This window comes from Leptodactylus fuscus, chromosome 5, assembly GCF_031893055.1.
Source record: "Leptodactylus fuscus isolate aLepFus1 chromosome 5, aLepFus1.hap2, whole genome shotgun sequence".
NCBI lineage: Eukaryota > Metazoa > Chordata > Amphibia > Anura > Leptodactylidae > Leptodactylus > Leptodactylus fuscus.
The window spans coordinates 102,735,858-102,763,214 of NC_134269.1; the positions used below are offsets into that span (position 1 = coordinate 102,735,858).

Here is a 27,357-nt window from a genome sequence, read left to right on the forward strand (position 1 = left end):
GGACAGACAAGCTGAGAAGGCTGCATCTGTATCTTACTGGTGTCAGTATTCAGCATGTACAGTACAAGCTTAAGATGGATTTTCCTTAACAACATTTCCTCCACACTGCTGTTTTTTTTTAATTATTAAAACAACACATTTTAATCTTCTGGCCATGATGAAGCTTACAATTGATAAAGATAACAAGCAACATTAGCTGTATTACCTTGCGAAGTCCAAATCAGCTTCACGGGACATAGTGATGTTGGTAAGATTTTGCTGCAAGACAAATATATTTCGACACATCTTTTTGATGCCAGACTCACTGATGCGCTTGAAATACTGGGCTCCATTAATGAGGATGCAGGAAATTAAATGGCCCAGACCTATGGGTGACAATAGTCATAAGCATGATTAAATCCAAAATGGAAAGCTCAGTTGGAGCCCAAAATTTAGTAATGTAATATTCTTAGTACTGTAAATGGATGTTTTCTGTAAAGGGAAGGCTGTATCTTGGCACTGAGAGTTCAAAATGCAAGTCATGTGACTGAGATATATTCTGCAGTAGAACAAATACCCCAAACATCCAGCCAATCTCATAAAGAACAAGTGCAAGGAGTCCTTCAAGTGATTATGTGATCCTCACAGAGCCCTGATCTTCACATCATGAAGCCTGTCTGGGATTGCATTAAGACACAGAAGGATTTCAGCAACCCTACATCCACAGAATATCTGTGGCTAGTTCTCAAAGTTTAGAAAACCTTCCCTGCTGAGTGTGTACAAGTCTACCTTGAAGAATTGATGCTTTGCATTAACTTTGCATTTTGTTAATTGACAAAAATAAATTAACACTTCTATTTTTGAAAATATTCTTAGGCCCAGGTTCACCTCTGCATTCAGGCCATTCCGTTCCCCTATCCACATGAAATATGCAAAGAGAAAAGTCCTGCAAGAAGCATTTTTCTCTTTGCATTTTTTGAGCGGAAACCACACGGATGTCATTATAGTCTACGGGGTCCACAGGTTTCCTTAGGTAACCGCTTTTTTATGCGGATAGGTTTCTATTTGAGGGTCCTCAGGCAGAGTCCCGAGCGGAAACCTGAATATAGATGTGAACTGGGCCTTACCTTGCAGACAGCAGCCACACCTGCCTAAAACTTTGTGTCTATCTATCCATCCACATACACACACATATGGATAACAACAACATTATATATACAGTCAAGTCTACATTCAGTATAACATATATACACATAAAAGGTTCAATGTAATATATTCTTATTTAATGTATGGAGATCTAGATGTTTGGGTATCGTAACCAACTGATTATTTTAGTAATAACAATGAAATTTAGACTGTAATTTTGTAAGAAGCCAATGAGAAACCTGCAATTTCAGTCACAGAGAAAGTAATAGAAAAGTGATAGCCAATGTAGAGGCAAAAAAACAATTGCCAACATTCTAGTAAGTAAGGATGCTGACAGGTGCCCAGTAATTTATCAAAATTGTCAGTTCTCCTTAAAGGGAATGTATTGCTAGAAAATTATTAAAACAAACAAACAAGGGGGTATTGTCTTTCATCAGGCCTCTTTGAAAACCAGGTATTAATCTATAGGAAGTTTCCTTCCAAAAGGTGGCGCTATAAACAAATTTCTCTTTATCACCAATGAGGTCTTACTTGCATATACCTTACCCAGAATTCCTAGCAGGGCATGCATGGCCTCATAAGTCCCTGTAACCTCTCTTCCTAATGATCCACGTCAACCCCTCTCACACTGCCAGCCAGTTATCTATGGCTGGGGACCTCTTCCTTATTGAGGCATTATATAGGCTTGGCTACTATTTCCAGATTATGCCCTTAGAAACCATGCATTAATCCATAGGGAGCTACCTTCCAAAAGGTGGCACTATGAGCAAATTCCACTTTTTCACCAATGAGCTCTTATTTGCATATTCTTTTCTCTATTTTCTTTATCAAATTTAATGGTAAACATATTTTCTAATAATTTTTAGTGATTTTTTTTTATGTCATTATCTTTATTTAAAAAAAAAAAAAATTCTAAAAAATCTGGACTTGGCCACTAAGCCAGATAATACCCTGAGACTTCCTGTTTCCTGCAGGGGAATTCTTTGTTGCAGCGACCTCACACCTGTCATGGATATATAGGTAAGAATCCACCAGTCACAATAGGCGATTCCACAGCTTAAACGTGATTTAAACAATATTTCCTGGCAAAACTTTCCCTTTAAACATTTTCAATACATTTTGCTGAAAACTGACTTGTACCCGACAGTACATGCACAAAGAAAAAGGTAGTTTAAAATTACTTTATGATCAGCCATTGGCTTTGTATGTCATGATAAAAGTGAATAGTGATATCTGGCCCTGAAATTCTCTCAATAACAGCCAATAAATTCTCACTCATGGCACACAATGCTGAAGCAGTGATCTGAGGCACTGCCTAAATATCTGCCTGATATCTAGACTTCTGATCAGCGAATGTAGTAGGCTAGTACAGTACAGGTGACATCGCTCCCCAATACCTGAGTGGCCCAAAACAGCAAGGGGATGGGATGAAGAAAAGGAGAGTATTATGTTTATCTTAGTGCTTTATACCCTATATTCTATGGGGGCTCAGAAACATGGGCCAGTTATTTCCATGGTCAATCACAGTAACACTAAAACTGTGCTTCTTGCTCTAAGACACTGGAGGAAATTTATATTTTGCCAAATAAAAAAGAGCACAAACAGTAAAACACATTTTATTTGAGAAACAGCTGGTGTATGACAACAAGCAGGGCAAATTGGAAAGGCATTAGGAAATACAGAATACCGTATATGGACTCTGTAGAAAAAGGATATTTATGAGATATCAAAAAATACTATAAAAATGATTGATAAAAGTGATGATATTGTCTAGAATGATAATATATATATCATACACCATATTTTATTAAACAAAAAACAAGGACAAAATAAATCCAAAAATAGCCCTGCGGCACATAGTAAGATGACTGACTAGACTTTGGCTCTTTGAGAATAAAACAAATTACAGTAGTATAATAGGGGTCTGTAAATCTGTTCTCAATGAGTGATTAGTCTATTAGTCTATTACTTCTTTAAAAAAAATATGGATATGCTAGGTTAGGTTCAAGCTATGACCAGTAACGGCAACTTAGATCTTCACACGTGAGGAAAGGAGTCTACACAGAAATCAGGTGTAATCTACAGATTTGCAACTGTCTTGTGGATTAGATTTGGAAAACACTGGTGTATGAGGCTTTAGGGTAGGTTCACACTTATGCCGGCCTCTCCATTGTTCGGGTACGCCAGAGACCCGAATGGTAGAGAATCCATCCGCTGAAACAGCGTCTACTTGTGGACCTCATAGACTATAATGGGGTCCATCAGGTTTCCGCGGAGAAGTCTCCTACGGAGATGCAGAGGTAAACCTAGCCTTACTTGTAATATGTCTATTTGAATTCCCCTCCTGCCTCACCAGTAGCTGTGGCTGCTGATCTGTCTCTAATCCATGCTTTACACTGCATGCTGCGTGTCCAAATTGGCTGCTGGACTGTGTATAAACATGCTAAGGCTAAGTTCACATCTGCGCCAGAGTCTCTGTTCGATGCCGAAACCGCCAAAAATCATTGGCGAGAAAAGTCCTTAACAGAGGATTTTTCTCTCAGCTGGTTTCAGTATAAAAATGGCAGAAATCCAACGTACACCTGGAAGACCATATTAAAGTCTATGGGGTCCGTCGGTGTCCACGGGTAACTACTGTTTTGGAGGTCAGGCTCTCCATCATTCGGGTCCACCGGCAGACCCGATCGACTAGGAGCCCAGTGCAGATGTGAACCTAGCCTAAATCAGAGTATAAATTCGTTCCAAAGTGAAATCCAGCAGGCTGCAGCTTCTTTAAAATCCACAAAATTTATTTGAAAGTCTCCATTTAAAAATACACAATGAAATCCGTGTGGCACATACTCCTTAGGTATAGAGGAAGTGTAGCTGACGTGTTTCGGATATTTAATCCTTATTCGTATTATTATTAGCTACGAATAAGGATTAAATATCCGAAACGCGTCAGCTACACTTTCTCTGTACCTAAGAAGTATGTGCCACACGGATTTCATTGTGTATTTTTAAATGGAAACTTTCAAATAAATTTTGTGGATTTTAAAGAAGCTGCAGCCTGCTGGATTTCACTTTGGAACGAATTTATGCTTGGAGCGCCCGAGACCGAGGGGCTATATCCGTGCAGCATTGCAGATATTATAAGGAATGTGAGTGTATTCCGGTTTTTGTCTATATAACTGAAGACATTTCTTATATGTGACCTGGACTATGGGCTGTATTTTTTTTCCTTTTCCCCTCTCCCCTCTTGAATACTGGTCGTAAATCAGAGTATGACTATCTGGTTTACATTACAGTATGAACAGAATGTTTAGAAACTGCAAGCAATTAGACAGGATTAACTGGACACTGCCATCTTCTACAGTTCAGTGACATCAAGAGCCACCAAACTAATTTTGCTACTACCTTCAGACAGTCTGTAATAAGCAGAGCAAAAAACAAACAAACAAAAAAAAACACGAAAATTAAAAACATACCTTCAAATATGTACTGGAACTTGTGCTGCTGAAGACTGGCCCCCATTGCCTCCTCTATTCCACTTATGTCCTTGTTCAGTCGCACAATAAGAGGGTCATAATCCATGCTCTCCACATTTGCTACAATTGCGTAGTTTCCTTGCTTGGCCAAGGGAATAAGATAATGGAAGCAGTGAACTCTGCGTGAAAAAAACCCAAATACATTTCTATTTTGTGACGTTTGTCATATTCTCGCCTTTTTACACGTTATCTTTCAAATGTCATTTTTTAAATGAAAAATATTATGATTAAATGTTATAAAACGAGTGAGCAACAAAATAAAACACTTTTTGTAGCTGAGAATTAGGGTCAGATAATGTTGTGGGGCTTAAGAAAAATTTCATTTCTTGGCGCTTTTAAGGACACAGTGCTGCAGGTCACATTTTCTATAACCTTAGTCTTGTCATTGCGACAGATTTTAATTTACCTGCATGGAGTTTCTCAAAGATCACCTGGAAAATAAAGCCTGTGATTGATGCCTTCACAGTACACTGTTAATTCCTAGCAGCGAGAACGAAAAGTCTCTTATGAGACGCTGACCCTGTGGGTCACGTACAAAATGTCAAATGCCTCTCAGCCTGGCACGTTACACACAGGTTTGCAGACACTTCCCTCCATGATCTTTTCAGAGACCTCCCATTTATACAGAACTTGTAATAGAAATGTTTTGGGCGAGACAGCAGCAAACAAGAACTTAACTTGCTCTGACTGTAACCTTTACCCAAACCCTTCTATATGGATTAAAAATGTTAAGTGGAAATAAAGCTGCAGAAAACCATTTCTGTTTCCACATACTCCATAGCAATTTAGAAACAAAGGTAATAGGGAAACAAGATTAATAATTCCAAATAAAGGGTTGTACACTAGAAACTACACTGGGTCATAGCATACAGGACCAATTGTTATGTGCAGTGCAAAAATCTCTGAGGCTGATGCCGCACATTGAGGAAAAGTTGCATTTGTATTGTAGGTTTTACTGTGGGGTTTTAAGCCAAAGCCAGGAGTGGATTTAATAGAGCAAAGAAGTATAAGAGCTTTCTTTATATTTCCCATTTCTTTTGAAGCCATTCATGGCTATGGCTAAAAAAAACCAGCCAACTCTGTAGTAAAAAAATGCAGCTTTTCTGCAACGTGTGGCCTCTACCTTTTCCAGGGGCTTTTCATTGGAGGCCCAACTCTATGGCAATCTACACAACACCCTTCACCTTCACTGTTTACATAGACACAGTAGCTTGCCCATAAGGACTGGCAAAGCCCCTTAAACGTGTTGACCCTCTGCGACCTAGCGATTGAACTTAAACACTCAGTTATTGATGACCTATCTTAAAGTTCTTGTTTACTAGAAGTATAAATTATTGTGTCTGGATGTTCAATAGACACTTCCACCATATTTTAGAGGTAGGTATTTTGATTTTTTATCATCATGCCCAGCTTTGTGCAGCATTATTCCTTCAATCTGTGTATGGGAACTCCTGGCTCTTCCCTGACAGCAGATGAAGAACTATCTGTTGAAGTTTAACATGCCTGATCCTTTTGTTCTCAGCGAATGTGTAGAGGAGTACCGTACCTTACTCCCCTCTCCCCATTCTGAACACGGGCATTGGTAACTGAGCTAATTGTACTGTATATGGGAAAGGTGAGAGAGATAACGGTCAGCTGACTAAGTAATGGGAATGGCTATCCTTACACTAGGTCCTTTAGATATCCACTTTGATGAGACAGCATTGTGCTAGATATCCTTAGTGCATCAATTCACACTCGGAACTACCCAGTCAGTTTCAGAACCCACAGTTATTCAGTCTTGTTAAGTGATGTAACCACAACATGTTACCCAGAATGTTACCCAGCAGTGTCTCAGAATTACAGAATATCCCTTGTCAGAAGTAACAGAGAAAGAATTGCACTCCTTCATACTATGCAATGTTGGGGCTTAAAGAAGTTAACCCATCTCGAGGATCATACTCATACTCCTAGTTTATGTAAATTAAAAAGTTTTCCTAAATACATTGCTTTAGCAATGCTGCTTTGTTTGTCTGTTATGGTAGATTATTTCTTCCATTGTTGAAACACAGCGATTCCTTGGTACAAGACCTGTAAGACTAAGAATAAGAAAGAGAGATACCATGCTGAGACAGGGAGATGGGAAAACCACTTTAAGCAGTTGGACATATTTCACCCACTTGTTGTAGGAAAGGCTTTTAAAATATGTGGATAAATCATCACGTTTCGCTCCCCAAAAGTACACTGAGTCTTCCAGTACCACCTGAAATGAATCTTGACATTAAAACTTACCTGACTTCCAAATGCAAAACAAGCAGACAGCGGTCAGACATGTCCTGGAAAGAATTAGCCAGCTCATTGAGAGTCTGCAAAATTATCTCGGACACAGCAGGAATATCAACACTGCTGAGACTGTCAGAACCAGGGGACATTGCTACAAAATAAAGCAGAGAGAGCAAAACTCATATTAGTTTGTATCATGCTTAAGAAAACAGATATCTGTTTTTACCTGTCTAATAGCTGGTTTAACTTGATATTTCAGTATGCCACTCACAAGAATAAATGGAAAGACAATGATCCGCGATCTGCAGGGGAGACCAGCAGTCAGACCTCCACTCATAAAACATACATACGATGGGTAAGTGATAAATCTGTTACTGTAGTTACAATACTCGTTCTGTTTTCTAATTTCAAGTTATATAGCCTTATTTTAACAAATATTCTCATCTAGGATTGCAATGTGAAGCAAGACCATCACAATCTTTATATAATTATATATACATTATTAATTTATCATAATCTACAGAAATGATTGAGAAGTGATGGAGAAAACAACCTCAAGTATACAATTTATGTATTCCACCAATAAGTCCTCCTTAAGATGCAGATGGAGAATGCTATATAGAATGGACAAGATGGCCGCTATTAGTACAGATATCAGAAAATGTATTCTATAATTGGATGGTAGTACATGAAAAGACAAACAAAATGAGGCTTTGCCTTAGAAGAGCAAAAGAAAAAAGTTCAACTGAGAACCAAGAGTAAACTATTGTCAAATGAACAAAAGAAGCAAATGTTTGTTTTTAATTATAGCTGTGTTTGAGGCAAACTTTAATCAGACCCATTTTCAGATTTCTGGCAGTATGTGATTTATAATTCATTTATCATGTTATAATAATAATTAGGTTTGTTAGAAAAGATGAATAGCAAGTACAGGCAGATGCCACGGGCACTCCAATTGTCAGCTCTCACAATTCTAGATAGGTAAAAGTAAACCCCAACTATTTGATCTGGGCTATTTTTGTGTGCTATGCTGTCACCATCTTAAAGACAAAAGGAATAATATGACAAAAGGACAGATACCGGGCTTTCAAACATATCACTCTTAAAGTGGGATTACAGATTTGGCCACATTCAGGTTATGATGACCATTGTCTAAACATATAAAAATAATGAAAAACCTTATCCTTTGTGTAAAAGCTTTGCACATAAATAGTTTTCTCATATAATGTACACGTGATAGTTTCTACTGTTTGCATAATAGATCAAGAGAGAAAACATTCCCTAATATGTTGCAAGGTGATGAGGAAGTGTATCTTAAGGTCTCGGAACTACATATTTTCCCACTTACCAATGATAATGTAAATATTACTGCCAGGTTTTATGAAGTCTCAGAAGTCAGACTGCATGAAGTTACCAATGCATCATAGTGTTTTCCTCCTCGACTTAAACCATATAAAACCATATACTAACAGTATTGAATCTAGGAGAATGTTCCTACATCGGTGTCTTGTGTACAACTATGGCCAAAGAAAGAACAGGTCATATAAATATTGAACTTACAAGCATTTATTATAAATGCTTTTTGGGCTTTTCTTTATACTATATACTCGTCTGTCATTGTTGGGTAATTTTTAGATCATGTGTTAAGGGATGTCCAGGCGTTCCACGACTTACTTATTCTTTGCTGACCATGTGCATTCTTCCAGTGGTTAGTTGTGGATAGTAAATACAAGTTTGCTTACATTCTTTAAAGCTGCCCCAGAATGAAGAACACAATGTATATGGCTCAACTTGATGTCTGCCGAATAGTACACGTCATTTACTAGATCCGGACAACATCTTGTAGTAACTAAGGAATTGCTAATGAGTTACACGTTTAACATACAATTACAGAGGGTTGCAAGCATAATGAAATATGGAAGCAAAGTGGCATGTGGTGCCTGGGAGAATATATTCCATAAGAGCAGTGATAAGCAGCAACCACCATGACTTCAGTAAACAGTGATGATGGAGAAAGTTCAGACTGTCACCCATGATAAAGAGACCACTAAACACTCTATTAGTTTTTCATTTGCTGAATTAATGTTCTTTACGGGCCGTGTGCGCCGGCTGCTTAATGAATTGTCTCGTTAAAGCTGCCTGCGGTGTTGTTGAGCTGCCTGTACTCCAAGGCATAAATTCACACGAGAAATGAGCCATTGTAAAGAGGACATAACTCCTCTGGAAAGGGTTTTGTTCTTCAGCATTTGTGCAGACTTGAGAGCAACTGGATTATCAGTTTAAAAAAGAAAAAAACACTGAAAGGAATTTCTGAATCCAAGTTTGCCATGACCGGGTCTACATCTACATAATGTGCCATTAGATGGTTTTTCTGAAATATGACTCAGTCTTCAAAGGTTCAGCTTGTCCTAGCATGTGCTTCTTGGCGTTGAGGTTCAGTGGTGTCTTATAATAGGGGACTGTGGTTCAGTGCACAGATATCCTGCTGGGTTACAGGCTTGGAGAAATCTACATGATGAAGGAATATCCAGCACCAACTCTGTTGAAAGAGAATAAAGTTTAGACTTTAACCTCTTCCTGCCAATGGCATTTTTCGATTTTCGTTTTCTGTTTTTGACTTCTCCCCTTCCAAAGCCCATAACTTTTTTATTTTTCCGCTCTCAGAGCCATATGAGATCTTAATGTTTGCAGGACAAATTTTTCTTCATGATGCCATCATTAAATATTCTGTAAAATGTACTGGGAAGCTGGAAAAAAATTCAGAGGGAGGTGGATTTGAAGAAAATGTGCATTTGTGTGACTTTCTTACGGGTTTTGTGTTTACAGCGTTCACTGTGTAGCCAAAATGATATGTCACCTGTATGCTATGTTCCGGTATGATTCCGTGGACACCAAATTTATATGGTTTTATTTACATTTTAACTCCTTAACAAAAATCCAAAACTATGCCCCCCAATTTTTTTTTCTAAAAGCTGCCATATTCTGACACCCATAACTTTTTTATACTTACATGCACGGGAATGTATAGGGTGTCTTTTTTGGCGGGCCCGATGTACTTTTCAGTTCAGTACTGAATGACAGGCTGGAGAGCCTTCACAAGGCTCCTGACTGCGATAGAAATGGGACATAGGCCTGCAATCTCCGGGAAAATGGTGGCGCCCAGGCACCATCGGTAAAATAGCGCCTCAGTCAGCTTTGACCAAGACGCCAGAGGGGTTAATGCCCACAATATAAAACAGTATATGTATAAAATAGCAGACACAGGGCAGTTATGGTGGCCACCATAGTTAAACATCTGGCATCCATCGTACTAGTACGGCGGATGTCAGGAAGGGGTTAACAGAGTTGCTGTTGGATCTTCACTCATCATCTGAATTACTAAATTCTCTATGTCTTCCTCATATTCAGAGTTATGCATTGCACAGTAAATAAATGTTTGGATACATTTTTTCTTCAGACCCTCAAAGTGAATGCCTCATGTGAATGGACTGACATACGTTTACTTCTCATTTTGTGGGCAGAGTTGAGAGGTAGACTGCTGAATATTTATAAAACTCTAGTTTCTAATGATATCAATATATTCTTTAATAAAAATTGGACTCGTGTTGAGTAAAATTAGTAGGATATATTATAGAATGTACTTACCAGCCCCAAGTCATCCCTTATGGTACAAAAAGATAAAGCGATTTAAGAAGCTACTTAAGTTAGTTCCCTGCACTTGGTCATAGACAACAGGACTGTCTGATGGCCTCCAAGATTAACATAACATGTTTGTCACTAGGCAAGTAGGAAAAGGTATGTATCTTCCTGTTCTAAGAAGTCATAAATCTTGGAACAAATCATTACTGCATTTTAATCAGTACAGAAGATGAATGGGCCAGTTCTAAGAGTTTCTCAAGATGGGAACATTTTTCATAGGTTCCATTATTGTAAAAAGACTGGAAACTACTGGGATTTATCTCCTCTAATGCCTTGTAAAACATGCATTGTGACATTGTGATACAGTTAAATTCAGCTGAATTCTGTCCAGGTTCTGACTAATGTTAAAGATATGATCATGATTGAAAGATTTTTTTCCACACACTAACATACTATTTAGGTCAACAAAGATCTATTTAGTGGTAAATCTGTGGCATGTGGTTAACCAACTCTAATCAACCCAAATATTTTCCTTGTTTGCTATTTCCATATAATGATCTGGTTTTAGCTCTGTATATTATACTTATTGATGAGAACATGGCTGCAAAATTCCACGCTGAAATATTGCAGAGGAAATTCTCCCTCCCACCCCGGCTCTCTTCTCCTTTGTTGGCCTTAGAGTCCATTCTCGCGTGCGCAAACCCCCCCCCCAGCACGCGTTATCAGTAGAGATGAGCGAATAGTATTCGATCGAATAGGTATTCGATTGAATACTACGGTATTCAGCTCTACTCCACCTTCCATGCTCGAATTTCTCCAGGAATTTCTCCTCATCTGGAGAATTGAAGCTCTGGTGGCTGAGGATCCTCCTGACTCCTCCAGATTCGAGAGCCTCTGGCGGCCTTGGGTACTGTTTCAGGAGTCTTCCGACTTCTCCTCTTCTTTCTCCTGAGCTGGGGATCGAACGCTCTTCGCATTCCCGTCTCTTTCTTTTTTCCCTTCTGGTTCCCCCCCCCTTCGGGCCTGTCCCAGCCTTTGTGTTTGTGCTTTTGTCCCTTTGTGTGTCTTCTTTGTTTTTGTCTGATCTCTGTTCTCCTCCCCCCCCCTTTTGTTTTTATTTTTTATTATTATCACTCATTTAGGCCGGCTTTCGTGGACCTAGTAAGAGTTTATACTGTTATGACGCACCGTTCAAGGGTTGTTCCCTTGCCCGTCTTTGCTGTATGTGGCCTGCGTGCCTTGTTTATTGTTTTTTCTGTTTGTTTTGTATTTTACATCTTGAAAATCCTTAATAAAACTCGATTATACATAGAATATTGCAGGGAAGGTAACACTATAAAATTCTTAATATCTAAATAACTTTCTGATGCACATATTGTTACCTATCACTATCATGAACAACCTGACAGCTAATTAATCAATCAAAAATTACATTTCATCAAAATTATCTTATTTTTTTTTAAACTGCATAGTTATGGTAATTTGATGATCCAGATCTTGTACTAAATTTCATAAAGACACAAAAACCATTCCTAAAGCTGTGACTACCCTTGTTATGTAAATATGTAGATGAAGCCCACAAACACTAGGGAAAATATTTTATTATTTGAAGATGGAAGAATCTAACACGAAAAAGAAACAGAAAAACTCATGACATTATTGGCTCTATAAAAGTGGAAAAAGCCAAATCTTAGGAAGGCGATCTGTTACAGGAGTCTGAATTTAATGGAATATAACATTTCACATTGCTTTTTCCCTGTTCTTTGTGTGTGATGTAATTTAGTAACTGCACTTATGAAAAAAGTCAGACGAAAAGTAACCAGCGGCCCATCCATTATTAATGTGTTTTGTAGTTTTCAAATGTTAATTGTAACAAAGAAATATAATACCACTGAGTGTGTAATGATCTGTGACTTACAGAGGATCAGTGTGTAGATAGAGGATCTCATTAATTAGTATGCTGCATATCTTTACCAGTCATACAAAAAAATTCCATTTATTTAACCCTTGCAATGACTTTGTAATTTGGCTATGGTAATGTCATTATTAAGGGACTTTTTCTATCGGACCATATACTTACATCATACAAGCCATTTCATTTAACTTGTCATGTGCAACTGAGGAGTAACACATTATCTGGACATTACATGACTTGTATTCTGCTATTTTTAAGTTTCTCTCTTTCCATGATACTTCTGTGATTTACATTTATCATACACCACTCACAGTAAGTATAGGAAAATCTCATATTTAACTGTCTCTCTGTTAAATGTGATGAAATTTACAATGTTCTCTAGCATACAAAGGGTTAATACTCTACTGACATCACACTTCTATATTTTGGGAACATGGGTGCGGTTAGAGTACACCATTTTAGAAATCTCCTTACATAGCAACCACCCCCTCTCATGAATATAAATGAGTGAGAAATACACATGTCTGAGCCTTTGGGAGGACCAGGTTGGGTGGTCCTGAGATGTGATCATTCATCGATACGTCGTGACCAGCCCAAGTCCATCAACCAGATGACAAGCATGAACCAAGCTGTAACTCTACAAGATATCCAGATGAAGAAACCCAACTTCTTGGAAGATGTAAGCTATAGAGATATTGAGTGATATTTCTGTTATTTTGGACATTTTCCCTGTTCCTGTGTTTTTCTTCAAGATGTTATTAAATCAACCACATATATTGATAAGAAGCTGACTCCTCCTATCATGATAAGGCCTCTCAACACGTGGTAACAAGGTTCACCGAAATACAGAATATTTTAAATGCTCTATCAATCAGAAACCACCTCATGATCATGCAGGGAATATATAAACAAGAAAAGACCTGTACTGATGTAAATAATGTGTTTTGACTTTGATAGAAAGACTACTATTCAGCTCTAGCATCAGTAATCCTGGATTTCTTGTCTTATTCCTCCATGTCCTGCTCACTCCACCCTTCTCTCAATAGACTTCTAAAGAGAGGAGTCATCTGAGCAAGAATGAATGGTAGGTTATCAAAGGGAGGGTGTGCAGGAAAACAGCCTGATAGCATAAAGAGGCATTTTCCTTTTGTACCAGCTGAATTATTAATTTGTGCAGAGTCTATTGAAATGACAGTGCCTATATATATATATATTCCAAAAACAGGTGCCACACCAAAGAGTATGTGGTGAAAAAAGTGAAGGAGGTTTATTGCCTCATGCTGCAACGTTTCGGCTCAAAGAGCCCGTTTCAAACCATCAGCATGAGGCAATAAACCACCTTCATTTTTTTCACCACATACTGTTTTTGAAGTTAAACTGAACGAGACAGATCCTTTTCCCTTTGGTGAGCACCCTATGCTTATACTGGTGCAGTCATATATATTGTTTAATACACACACACACACACATGTATTTAGCCTGGAAAAACAAACTAGCCCTTCCACATTTACGACCCGATACTTCTCAAAATCGAGTCACTGCTACATTTATATCCAGCCCATGCAATCTTTAGTAGCTCTTTATCCTGATGGCTTGGTTAAATGTATAGTTAAAATGAATCAGCATGAAATCCGGACTGCACATCTGCCTGTAGTGTCAGCAATAATATACAGAGTGTGCCTTAAAATATTGGTGGAATTGGCATGAACATAAACTTCTTCCCATACCATATATGACATTACATCTGGAAGAGGAATAGTTAGCACTAGAGATGAGCAAACACTAAAATGTCCGAGGTTCGAAATCCGATTCGAACAGCCGCACACTGTTCGAACGGATTTCGAACCCTTTTATATTCTATAGTAAATGCTCGTTTCAGGGGTAGGCAACATTCGATAAAATCATACTTACCAAGTCCACAAGTGATGGTCGGGCTGGATTCTGCTTGAAGTCTTCTCCTGGCTCAGGGTCCCCGCGTCCTCTTCCGGGTGGAACTCACTCTGCCCAGGCCCAACGCCTGAGCAGAGCAGACTGCGCATGCGCGTGTATGCGCGTGCATGCCCACGCATGCGCAGTCGGCTCTGCCTAGGCCGGATGCCTAGGTAGAGTGAATTCCACCTGGAAGAAGACGCGGGGACGCAGTGCGGAGAAGACTTCGGAAAGGTAAGAGAAGAACCAGCGTTGATTGGCAGAATGTATAGCATTCGAATACGAGTACGAGTATTTTGAATACCGTAGTATTCGATCGAACACCTACTCGATCGAACACTACTTGCTCATCTCTAGTTAGTACCTAATGCTGTAACAGTATGGGATGATAATGGAAGCGGCATTTCCAGAAAGAATGCTTGTTACAATTAGTAGCAATGTGCAGAAAATGTTTCTGGTTGTCTTTTCCACGTTTATTGACCTGTGCTTTGGAAGAAGTTATGGCTTACATATAGGCCCTGACACAGTTTGCATTCTCTGTCTCACACGTAATATTTGACAGTATGTGTCAGGAACAGTTACATGTCCTAATTCACCAGTGTGGCCATATCCATAATCCCTAAATGTAATTGTTATAGAAGGAAGGTGAGTTTGTATTCCTTTAAAACACAAGAGGGGAGAAAATGACTTGTCGCACCTGACTGCTCCAGTAATACAAAATCCAATTGTGAGTGAGGGGAGATAAGAGGAAAGAAGTGGAAGGGCCATCACATCAGCAAACACTAAGTAATGAACAGGGCTGCCACTGTCTGCCATGATAAAACACTCCATTAGCTGCGCTGGTTTTAAATGAGTGATAATTGTGGCACCGCAGCAGTGGAAGGTGATTGAATTTTTATCTCTAGTCTGGCGTCTTGACAAGCTGACCATGAGGCAAAGATGTCCCCAGTGTACGGCATTATACGCAGTGTGTGTCCTTTGCATTTGCCACTATGGGGAACCGTTCTGCAAACACTGCACCAATTAACATGTTAACAGCACAACCTAAAGCAGAATATAAAATAATCCATGACAGGATAACCTCTCTGGTATTTTAGACATTTGCTGAGTTCATCTGAATCAGATGGCTGTACATGCAGTTATTCCATACAAATAATGGAGTAATGCTAAAGGATACTTTAACGAAAAAATATCTTATACAAAAATAAAGTCATCACGTAGCGCGTTCTACATGATACACATTTTGCTCTGCTACAATATGGCTAGATTTTATTTCTAGGTAACATCTTTGGGATAGTTGTTTTGGCATCCACAATGGTTGTCAACCAATTTAGGGCTGGACGATTATGACTACATTAAGATCATGATTAATTGAATGTTTTACCTCCATTATGATTAATGAGCGATTATTTTAGGACACTCCCCTATTTACATTTTGGTTTTGATTATTCAGATATCAGAAATCCGGATTATATAAGGTACAGATAGTGGCATATCCTTTAGGCAATGGCGGTGTGAGGCAAGGATGCAAAATAACTCAAATGATGTTATGATTTCACAGTGATTAATTGAGCAGACTTTTGATTATTTTTGGATTAATTGTCCAGCCCTAATCCAACTGCACATCCATCATTTTAATAACATATTCTCACACCACAAAAAACTTATGATCAGGGGCCACACGTTGGCTTAGTGGTTAGCACTGCAGTCTTGCAGCGCTGTGTTGGAGTCCTGGTGTTCAAATCCCGCCAAGGGCAAAAAAACATCTGCAAGGAGTTTGTATGTTCTCCCCTTGTTTGCATGGATTTCCATCCCATATTCCAAAGACATACTGATAGGGAAAAATGTGCATTGTGAGCTCTATGTGGGGCTCACAATCTACATTTAAAAAAAAAAAAAATCCATTTGTTAAAAAAAACAAAAAACAAAAAACAACTTATGATCACCAATCATTTGCTGCTTAACTAAATGGTGAGTTTACAATGTTTAAATTAGAATTTTTTTCCATGTCACAAAATGGCAAAAGCACTCAAAACACAAGGGTGGCAAATCCGCTCTAAATTGGCCTATGTGGGATGATATGTTTGATGCCTTTCAACCCACCACCTACTCTTTGGCTTTGATGTGCTCAAAAACTGTGCGTATTTGAGTAGGCCAATTCTTAAGTCTTTCTTCTTCCCAGTATGTCACGTCACCTTTCCAGTGACACATACATATGTACTCAAGTTATTGCACAAATCGAATCATAATTTTGGAATATTAAACTTGGCTTTAGTTTTATTTTGTAACATCTTAGCAACTACTTTCACAAGAAAATAAAATGAATAAGTATGCGTGGTACAAGGCAGTAGGAGGTGTGATAGCCACACTTCATTTAACTGAGGTCACAGCTGAATTTGTTTGAGATAGTATAGCATAGTGACATGTTGAAAACACAAATTCTAGTACACTTGCTGTACTCAGGATACGCCCAATACCAGTTACATAGTAACTATGAGATAGTTGTGACATGAAGGTGGAGTCACAGGTTGAGGTACATAAATTGAATGTATTTCAAGGGTAAATAGGGAGTATCAAACTGAATCTTTGCCCCATGGAAGGCAAGCCTAGTTTCAGCTCCGCAATGATGAGAATAAGTCATATTATAAGAAGTCATGTATAATTTTCCTTCACCTTACGCCTGCATAGGTAAGTAGAGCTGCAGTGTGCATCTGGCCCAGTCTTCAATGCTGCAATGCACCTCATCAAATATTCCATTTACAATCTACAAATGTCTGACCCCCGTTGAGTGATGAAGGATTTAAAGATTTCTTAGGGCTCAGACATTGCAACCTTTCCTTTCTACAAAAGAGTAAATAATTCTTGCTGAACTTCGAGATCAGCAGAGTCATAGTCAGGAGCAGTATCTTGTGTGAAATATCTCTGCAAGTCATATTAGTCTACCACAGGCGCAGTGGCCAGTGAGAAGACTGCAACTGAAACTTAAAATATAAATTAAAAAAAAGCCACAGTTCTGAGAACGAGAAGTGAAAATCTGAAAACCAAAATTAAAATTGAAAATATCTTCCATGTTAAAATAGTGTATAGTAATATATTCCTGATGGGTACCATATTGTCTTCGACAAGTTAACGAAGGTTGAAAAGGTCTAAAATTGCTTTCTAATTTAAAACCCACATTTCTGAATATAACTTTATGCATTTAAAGGAATTGCCCTGGATTTTGTTAGGCTACCCCGATAAGCTGTATGAAGCAGTTGGCCCCATGCCCTATGTAGTGGCCGGGCACCAAAACTGCAGCACAGCATCCATTGAGACACAGTACCAGCACCCAGCCACTATACAAGGACCAGCTGAAAGGTGTGGGATACTGCAAGTCAGGTAGGACACAATTTGAAAATTCCTGGACAACCCCTAAAGTGTTTGGATTTTATGACTGGTTATCTCTGCTAAGTCTTCTGTTTTTTTTTTTTTCGCCTTGTAAAATTTCACATTATATTGCAACTCTATGCTAGAAAATGAAATAAAAATCACTTAGAAAAGGTCAGAGAACATTTAGACTAAAAGGTTTAATGCCTCATACAAGGACAGGAAAGGGGATTGACAGCAGTCAAAGAGGTCATTAAATAGATTGCAGTAGGGGGATGTACTGTAAATTATGGATAAGAAATCAATGCATTTCCGCTATACGTTTGGAATATTGGAAGCCATTAAAGGAATTTTACTGAGCCTAAGTGTAAAAGTTTTCCCTTTCTAATCATTAAGACCCCTTAAAAAAAACCTTTAAAAATGTATATAGTTCCCCTGTATAAATAATAATTCTCTTCCTTATGAATATTAGTCACCATGAATATAAGCTGTAGTAATAGTTCTCCTCCTTATAAATAAAAGGGAACTATTATTTATGACAGGGGACTATTAGTTATAAATGGGGACTAATATTTAAAAGGATGAACTATTTATAAGGTAGTACTATTATTTATAAAGGAGGGAAATATTACTGATAATGGAGACTTATTTATAAGGAGGAACAATTAGTGATAAGAGACTATTTATAAGCAAGGGAACATTATTTATAAGGGGGAATTATTATTTATAAGCAGGGACTATTATTTATAAGGGGGAATTATTATTTATAAGCAAATAATCTTAGCCCCCCCCCAAATAATAATGCCCCCTTAATAGTGAGTCAGGAATGTCTAAGTGGTGGTGATGGGAGGCCGGGGACACTTTAAAACCTTTTTACTGGGCCCACCAATGTGTTAAAATGGCCCTGTTCTAGTTATATGAGCATATTGGGGATTTGTTAGTTAATAAACCATTGATAACATTTTGCTTTCTTGCTTTATATGCCAAAATAAAAACAATGTACATACTCTAATAAGGATTCACTTCAAAACATTTTCTTATATACTGTAGTTATAAAACTATGTAGTTGCAACAATTGTGGGCAAGACTTATAACATTTTTAAAACATTTCAAATTGTGTCAAAACTGAAATCCATTGAATATGTTATGTATTTTAAGCATGTCTTATCCCTACCTTGAATTTTGGAAAAGCTGTAAAACCTGCACATTTATTCAAAGGTGCCAAATTTAAAGGTGCCACGGGCATTAAGAGGAAAAAAAATAACTAACATGCTTAGAAAGATGCACCAAATTTGAGATGTCACATGGGCCATATTGGTGCAATTTACACCATTTTTAGAGGGGAAATTACTGAATTCTATGACACTATTGGTGAAGTTCCACCAATATTTTAGAATACGCATTCTGAGTTTAGGAGTCCAATGGACTATCCTACTCAATGATTGACAGGTATCGCTGTTCGTCATACATGAAAGTCTATCACTTCCTGAATAGGACCACACATGGAGAAGTAATACTGAATCTTTCCCACAAAACTAAATATCAATCTGCTCAGCTGCTTCTACTTTATAACATGCTGCTCACAGATTGCCCTGCAAGTTAACGAAACACAACTCAGTTTACTGTAATGAATAAGTTCCCGTTTGAGTTTATAGCCATATAAGAATATAATAACTTGTAATTCATAATACTTACTCTGTGCATTAGGTAGATTTGAAATGGCAAATTTCAGTCTTCCTGCAAGCCATTCCAGACTTTCATGCAGATTGGCAAGGGCTTTCAAGTCGCTGACATCAGTCATGATCTCATTCTGCGGAATTAGTTTATCTCCAAGGTTTCCAATAAGGACTTCTGACTCTTTAGCAAATGCGGCCCTAAAATTGGGAAAGCACGGCAGAAGGTTTATAAAAGAGCGCGATCAGCAAAACTGTTGTGGTACAAATCAAGAAAATTTCATATATGATTTTGTGAGAATGCTGACACAATATAGATGAAAGTCTATCAAACAAATTCTCACTTGTATATACACATACATGCGAGCGTGTGTCTATCTATATCTACAAACACAACCTGTATCCATATTTAGAAATAAAATAAGAAATAAAATAAAGAATACAGATTTAGCCAAGTTGGCCATGACTTAACGCATTAAGTAAACAGTTGCTCATTGCTTTAACTCAACTTGCTTATTCTTCTGCTTTGTTCAATTCAGCAGATTGTTCTCTGATAACATGTCTGCTGACATCTTTTGGAGTACAGTCTGTAACTTACAGACATGCTTCTGTCCACTGCTCTGTGATAGACAAAGCACTGAAGGCTCTGGGATGTGTCTTTGACTTAGTGGCATCTTACACCAGCTGGTAAACTAGAAAAATCAGTCAATTTTTGGCCCAAGCTAAACAAGCACCGATCAGTTGACCAGCCAATGCTCATTCACCAAGTGATCACATCCACTAGCACTTGTTCTGGGCCTCAGAGTGGCCTAAGTAAAAGGACCCCTTACAGATAGTGCTTCTGCTTACCATCAAACAAAAGGGAAGTGGACAAAGCAATCGAAAAAACAGTATACTAAATGTATGGTCAATTTTTTAGCCAATGTTTTTTAGTGGATGGTTGCATTAAAGACTATTATTACGTATAAACAATATTTGGCATCAGAGAACCTCTTTTGTGTAGGGCCTTATCGGTAAATATATCATAGGGACTCATTTCTGGAGGTCTTTGAATCTCTTTAACATCCATCCTCCCTTTATGCCCTTCACTTGGCAAACCTCAGAAGCCCACATGTATTAACGGATAATATAAAGTTTTACTTATATAAAGATTAAATTAAGATTTAAAAACTAAAAAGTTCCACAACCTATGATTAATGCCAAAATTATGAAGCATTTCATCATGAAGTTCAAGTCACCCCCTTTCCAGTTATCCATATCCCTGTTTCATCTATGCTACACAACACATTTGTATTCTTCATTCTGGGCACAAATGCACAAGTCAATCTGCTTTAGTGTACCAGCTTTGCCCAGAGTGTTATTCTAATAATGATCGGCACTTCATGAAACATGGTGATGCACATAGAAAAGGAGTCTTGTCTGAAGTAACCACATGAGAACAGAAGATGCTAGCTTTCGCGTAATGGAGGATTTCTCTTTTACACTGGGTTCACACCAGTGTCTGGACTCAGTTATCAGGTTTCCGTCTTCTGCATGCAGAAGACAGAAACCTGTCATGTCGAGTCCGGCCGTGAGCGCCGGTGAGCGTTTTATGCTCTCTGCGGTGAAACTGTTTTTTTTTTTTTTTTTTTTTAAATGGACACAGAGTACTCGGTGTCCAGTTTTAAAAAAACGGTTTAGCTGCGGAGAGCATAAAGCGCTCACCGGCACTCACAGCCGGACACTTTTCAAACCCATTCAAATGAATGGGTTTGAAAGATGCCGGCAGGTTTCCGTCTCCTGCCCTGTTTTGTGCAGGAAACAGAAACCTGCAGAACGGAGTCCCGGGCGCAGATGTGAACGAGCCCTTACTCCTCAGATTCTTTATAGCAAGGATGCGTTTTGGCCCATCCATAGCCTTTACCAACTGCTAATATTTCTCTGTGTCAACATTTTCTGTCTTACTCTCCAAAATTATTATAGTTACATGGCTGTTGAGTGTGATTTTATTGTATATCAATATCAAAGTTTTATACTATAGCAAAGATGTGTGGCATCAATGTCCAGTTGGTGATAGTCCAACCTCTGTGAACCCCAACATTCACCAGAACAAAGTGTCAGCTGTGGAATGAAATGTTAGACTGTCTGCCTCACACCATGACGGATAGGCATGAGAGTAGATGTCCATCAGTATTTTACACTCATGCTATATCTCTCATATTACTGTGCTTGTCTGCATATTGCTGGGAATAGGTATTTTGATCACTATAGTATTTTTTAACAAAAGGCTACATTTTTATCCCATTTCATTTCGTTGACACTGTAATAGACGTAGAATGGAAGTTCTCATCAGAGAAGTCAAACAACGGCTGGAAATGATCTATATTAGAAAAAGCCAGACAAAAGTACGGCTTGGGCTGCCAGCACCGGAACTGAGGCCTGTACAAAGTATATATATGATTTCATTCAGAATTTATCTAGCACCTACTTAAAATGACCTCTTTCTTTAATTTGGAAGACTAACATAAAACTCCTCCTGCCTACAGCACAGCTTAACCAATGGACCAGGTGCTGGTGAGAATCATTTAAGCTATTGACAATCCATTTGTGTCTTCACATCTACAGCTTAACCCCCCTCCTGCCACAGCCATTTTTTTATTATTATTTTTAGTTTCATTTTGTACTTTTGTATTTTAAAAACCATAGCTTTTACATTTTTCTATTCAAAGAACTGAGGGTTTATTTTGCTGGACACATTGTACTATTGCATTTGCACCATTTCCATCCAGGTTTTGTTTCTACACCATTTACTGCACGGGTAAAATGACATTAGCTATATTTTGCAGGTCAATGTGATTGGTGTAATACCAAACTTACATATTTTTTTCTTACGTTTTAACACCTTAACAAAATTCCAAAACTTTAAAAAATAAACACATTTTCTAGCCATTTATCCATCTCTTGACAATCGTATCTTTTTATATTTTCATTTATGGAGCTGTGTATGGCTAATTTTCGCAAGTTTTTTTTTTTTTTTTATTTACACAATTACGGAGATTGCCTGACTTTTTGATTGAGATTCATTCAATTTTTTTTCTGCTACAATGTTCACAGTATTATAGGTATATAGATCAGGCATTTTCAGATGCAGGGATACCACAACGTGATTATTTATTTTTATTTCTGATTTAGGGAAAGACCAGTGATTTTTTTTTTTTTTTTTGTATATCTGTTTTAAACTTTTTTATTTTTCAGATTTATTTTTTTGACCACTTGGGGTGGGTCTGATCACCAGTGCAATATTACAATACTGTATTTCACTGTATTGTAAAGTATATTCATACCTAATACCTATGGCAGTCTGTAAAGTAACTATAGTAAAGTTCTGAATAGGCTCCCAGCTGTCATGGAGATGGATGAGGGGATGATGATCCAGAAAATAATGGCAGCTCCCACACAGTACTGGTAATCAGATACCTTGGTCAGATTTGACCAAGGAATCTGAAGAGTTAATGCCAGTGATCAAAGAAGACTTGTGGGTATTGCTGCTGGATCTCTGCAGTGTAATTCAGAGGAGACCCGATGGCTTTGGTGCCAGCGGGGGAGGGTGGTGTGGGGTGAAGGGGAGGGGGTGTTGGGGGGGGGGGGGGTGTTAACCGGCAAAGTGCGGCACATCATAACGCACAGGAATTTGCTACATATAAGCGGCTCAGTGCCATACCCAACCAGCAGACGAAGTCGCGGGCACATGCTAGTATTTCATAAATATGGAGTTTGAAAAGGACATTTCCCCTTAATTTCCCTCTTCCATAAGTAGAGGTTAAAATACACAATTTGTAAAATGGTGCCCGACCCACCATGAATCATTTATAATATAGTATCTTCTGATTTAGCAGAGAGGCCCTTAAGAACCATGAAGTGACTGCAACTCTGAATTTGTCCTAAGATCTCAGAAACAGCTTCAGTATCAGTGACTTCATTCGTGATGTGGTTGTGGTCACAAAACTTTGTTTATTGATGTGTGGCTCACATTGGGCTACCATAAGACACTAGTGTAGTAGTTCCATTAAGTTGCTTTAATTTTTAACGCTCACTAGCATTGGGCTAAAAATGCATGGTGCTGTGCTGAGCTGCAGAAAGTAGCCTCAAGATATTGAATTTAGAAGTGCGGTGAAAGACTTCCCATAACCAAATTTTATTAAAAGTATTAAATCTAAAAATGTGATTCTGTAAGAGCAATTGCATCTATATTTCGGGATTTCAGGACACTCTCTCATACTGAAGATCATTCCAAAGATAGCGTTTTGTTTTAGCTATAGTTTCCCTGCATAAAATAAATGCATAAGCCATTTTATAAATAAAACGGGGAAAGCTACAAAGGACTATAAAAGGTACATAAATGATTCAATGTGTCCTTGTAGGAGCAGTTCATTTAGGGCTGTCAGTTATTCTGGAGGTTTGCATTGTATATGATTAAGCAGTAAAAAGCATCACATCCTATAGTTTAGGACACATTTCCCTCTGCTAATATTTGCTCCTACATTAACATTACCATCCGAGGCAATATTTAAGTGTAGGTGTTTAATCTGCATGATATACATTAACAGAGATAACAGTGACTTTGCTATCATTTCTGATAGCACGGTGACTGCCTGAATATGCCTTTTGACTATGGCTGTGCAGGGGACAGCTGTAATGATTTGTTATGCCTCCTACGTCTCCTCGGCTTCTGTTCTCTCACATCAAAGTCAAGTCTGCTAATAATAAATGTACTTCTAGGGCTGAAATTTCTGTTCTGTTAATGAAATGAGAGGTAACCTTTATATGACTTGAAGGACACCAAGTGCCAAAGAGTCCTTAGGGCTTTAAAAACTAATTATACAAGGAGAATCCGTCCATTATTTCTTTCTTTGCCCTGGTGAGCAGAATGTGCTTAATATGCTGAAACCGTGACTGCTTACCTTGCCTGGATGATGGCTGTTGACTCACACATCCCACAACCTGAAACTCTTGAATGCTGGAGTGATCAGCTAAGTGTGGACTACTGCAGATAATGCCTAGGACACAAGTACAGCGAAACCTCTTTGAGGCGACCACCAGGGGCATAGCTATAGGGAGTGCTGCAACAGAAGGGTCACCGGGCCCTGGACCAGCAGGGGGCCCCAAAGGTATTTTCAACACATAAAATACACCTACGTTTTAAATAAAGGTAGGCAAGAGCACAATTACAGATTTTGCTTTGCAGTTTCAACTTACACCTCTGGCGACCACCCAAATATGCACAATAATGGTCTTTTACAAGGGTGGTCCTCTCAAAGGAAAAAGTATGAAGATTAAATTGTTTAATGGAGTCCATCTATACAGGTTCCCCAAAACCTCAAATAATGAAAGAGCACAAAATCATTTATTTTATACTTGGTATCTCATCAGCATATCACACACAATCACTCCTAATAAGTAGTATTGGAAATGATTGTGGAATGGAGTGATATGAGATAAGATAATACTTTACTAGTGCCACCATGCCGAAAATCAGTGTGTTACAGCAGCATAGACAATATTATTGTATTATCCATGCTGCTGTAACACACTGAATTTCCCCATGGTGGGACAATTAAAGGATTATCTTATTTTATGTCACTCCAGTCCACAAAAAAACAATCGGGGCCTGACTCTCTGTCACCTGGTCGGCTAAACATCGCTCCCCTCATCATTCTCAGTCCACAGCATGGCATCTTTCAAAAGCTTTGTCCCCAGCAAGTCTTTCCCTCTCAATCCTGATCCCAACCAGGGTGTCCCATTAAATCATGTTACTCTGCATCTTATTCCTAGTCCCTTGTTCAGTATCACTAAGTCCTCAGCATGATTTCTCCAGGACTCCAGCATGGCTACCCACTTTCATTTATAATTCCTAACATGGCTCCCCTTTCATCTGTAGACCCAAACATGAGTGACATTTCCATTTTTACAGCGACCGCTGAAAACCCCCCCAAAACACCACAATGCACAAAACATATTTTGGTTGCATTGTTTTACCAAAAAATAGCATTAAAAACTGATTGAAAAGTCATACATACTGAACATTGGCACATGGACCCTCCTAAAATATTAATATTGCACCATTTTGGAGTACATATAATGTTTTGATTAGTTTTTATTATAGTACAACTCATCACACAAAGAATAAGCCCTCACATAGCTAAAGTTATGAATTTTGAAAGGTGGGGAATGAAAATGTGGCAAAAGTTGAAGGGCATTAAAGTGCACACTACCCTGCGTCCTTAAAGGGTTAATAAATTTAATCATATACTTTATTAACAAATGTTGGCTCCTGTATTGAAAGCCGTCCCCGGTTTCTCACGGTGTATGATATATGGGCTTGTGTAATATTGAAGGGCTAAGTGTCTTATCTCCAGAGATATCATTGGTTGAAACCAGTCAGGATTAAGATGTTTATACGCAGCTGAATAAAGTATATTACAAAATGTGGATTTCAATATATAGTGTGCAAATATTTACCGATATATTTTATACTGCCTGGCAGGTTACAGTTTTCTGTTGTAAAAAATAAAATCAAACATAATCCTGACACATATCTAAAGAACAAACAGAATACCCTGGAAACAACTTGGTGCACATATAGCATACATATTATAGACACATTCTCATAGCATGTGCATCTGACATATATAGTCAATAATAGTATGGTGAAATGTGGCCAAGTGATATTGATCCAGCCAAAGCTGATTTTTTTTTCAACCATCCTTATTGTTAAATAGAAACATCAGAATTTCATTACTGCCCTGTATGGCATGTAAACTTGGATAACAGATCTGACTATGTCCAAAGGATATTTCCAGCAAACGATCCCGTACTTTAAAACTTAACTTTTATTGTGAAGTCATTCGGAATGTGGTACAGTCCATTCAATTTAAAATGCTCATGATGGCAATAACAAAAAACATGGCATCTGGCTGACGCGTTTCGGAGCTTACAATAGCCCCTTACTCATAGACTGGCGCTGTGAACACATAGACAGCGCCAGGCTATGAGTAAGGGGCTATTCTAAGCTCCGAAAAGCGTAAGCCAGACACCGTCTTTTTTTGTCATTGCTATCATGAGCATTACAAATTGAATGGACTGTACCACATTCCGAATGACTTCACAATAAAAGTTAAGTTTTAAAGTACGGGATCGTTTGCTGGAAATATCTTTTGGACATAGTGGTATATTCACCTCAGGCTGAGAGGTTGCTACATCCGTGCAAACTCCCTCTTTACCAGCAACTACAGAATGGACGCTATGTTTATACCCCATCAGGACACGTGAGTGAGCTGACACACAAATGCAATTTTTTCTGGTAACAGATCTGACCATCATTATTAGAAAAACAATATTATTTTTGCACACTGTATGAGACTGATGAGACTAAAACTTCTGTAAACTACTACATAAATAGAGGGATCATAGTTACATCAGCCTTGAATAATGTATTACTTGTCATTGAGAATCGAGGACAAGCCAAGTTTATTTCGTTTTGCATTATATCTTGCCTTAGGTAGCAATGCCATCATTTTACATACTGACCATGAAGCAGAAAAAGTTGCATGTTAACTACATTCTGAAAGTCTAATCCCTTGGCTGGGGCTTTTTAAAAATCTGTGCACAACTGAAAAAAGCTGTTTCTGCCATCAAGTTTTGACATCTCCTGCAGCTACACACATCCTTATCAGAAAAGACATGTACTTATCATGGGGCCAAACTCAAGAGGAGCAGAAAAGGATTAACAATTCCACCTATGGGCAGGGGCAAAAATGAACACAATACAGATAAATGTCTGCGCCACATCTGAATCAGCTCATATGAAGATCCCTGCCAACCTTCGAGCCTGCCTTCTTCAATCGATAAAAAACACACACATACACAAAAAAACAACAACACA

At 38.3% G+C, this 27,357-nt stretch overlaps 1 protein-coding gene across 1 annotated transcript in view; it reads right to left on the reverse strand.

Moving 5' to 3' along the window:
- The window catches only part of EXOC4 (exocyst complex component 4), a 342,142-nt gene that overhangs the window by 40,242 nt on the left and 274,543 nt on the right, over window positions 1-27,357 (reverse strand). The window contains exons 14-17 of the mRNA XM_075273922.1: window positions 19,459-19,637; window positions 6,924-7,065; window positions 4,593-4,771; window positions 206-365 (exon numbers count right to left, since the gene is read on the reverse strand). Of these exons, the coding sequence (XP_075130023.1) occupies window positions 206-365; window positions 4,593-4,771; window positions 6,924-7,065; window positions 19,459-19,637 (660 nt within the window). The remainder of the gene's footprint in view (window positions 1-205; window positions 366-4,592; window positions 4,772-6,923; window positions 7,066-19,458; window positions 19,638-27,357) is intronic.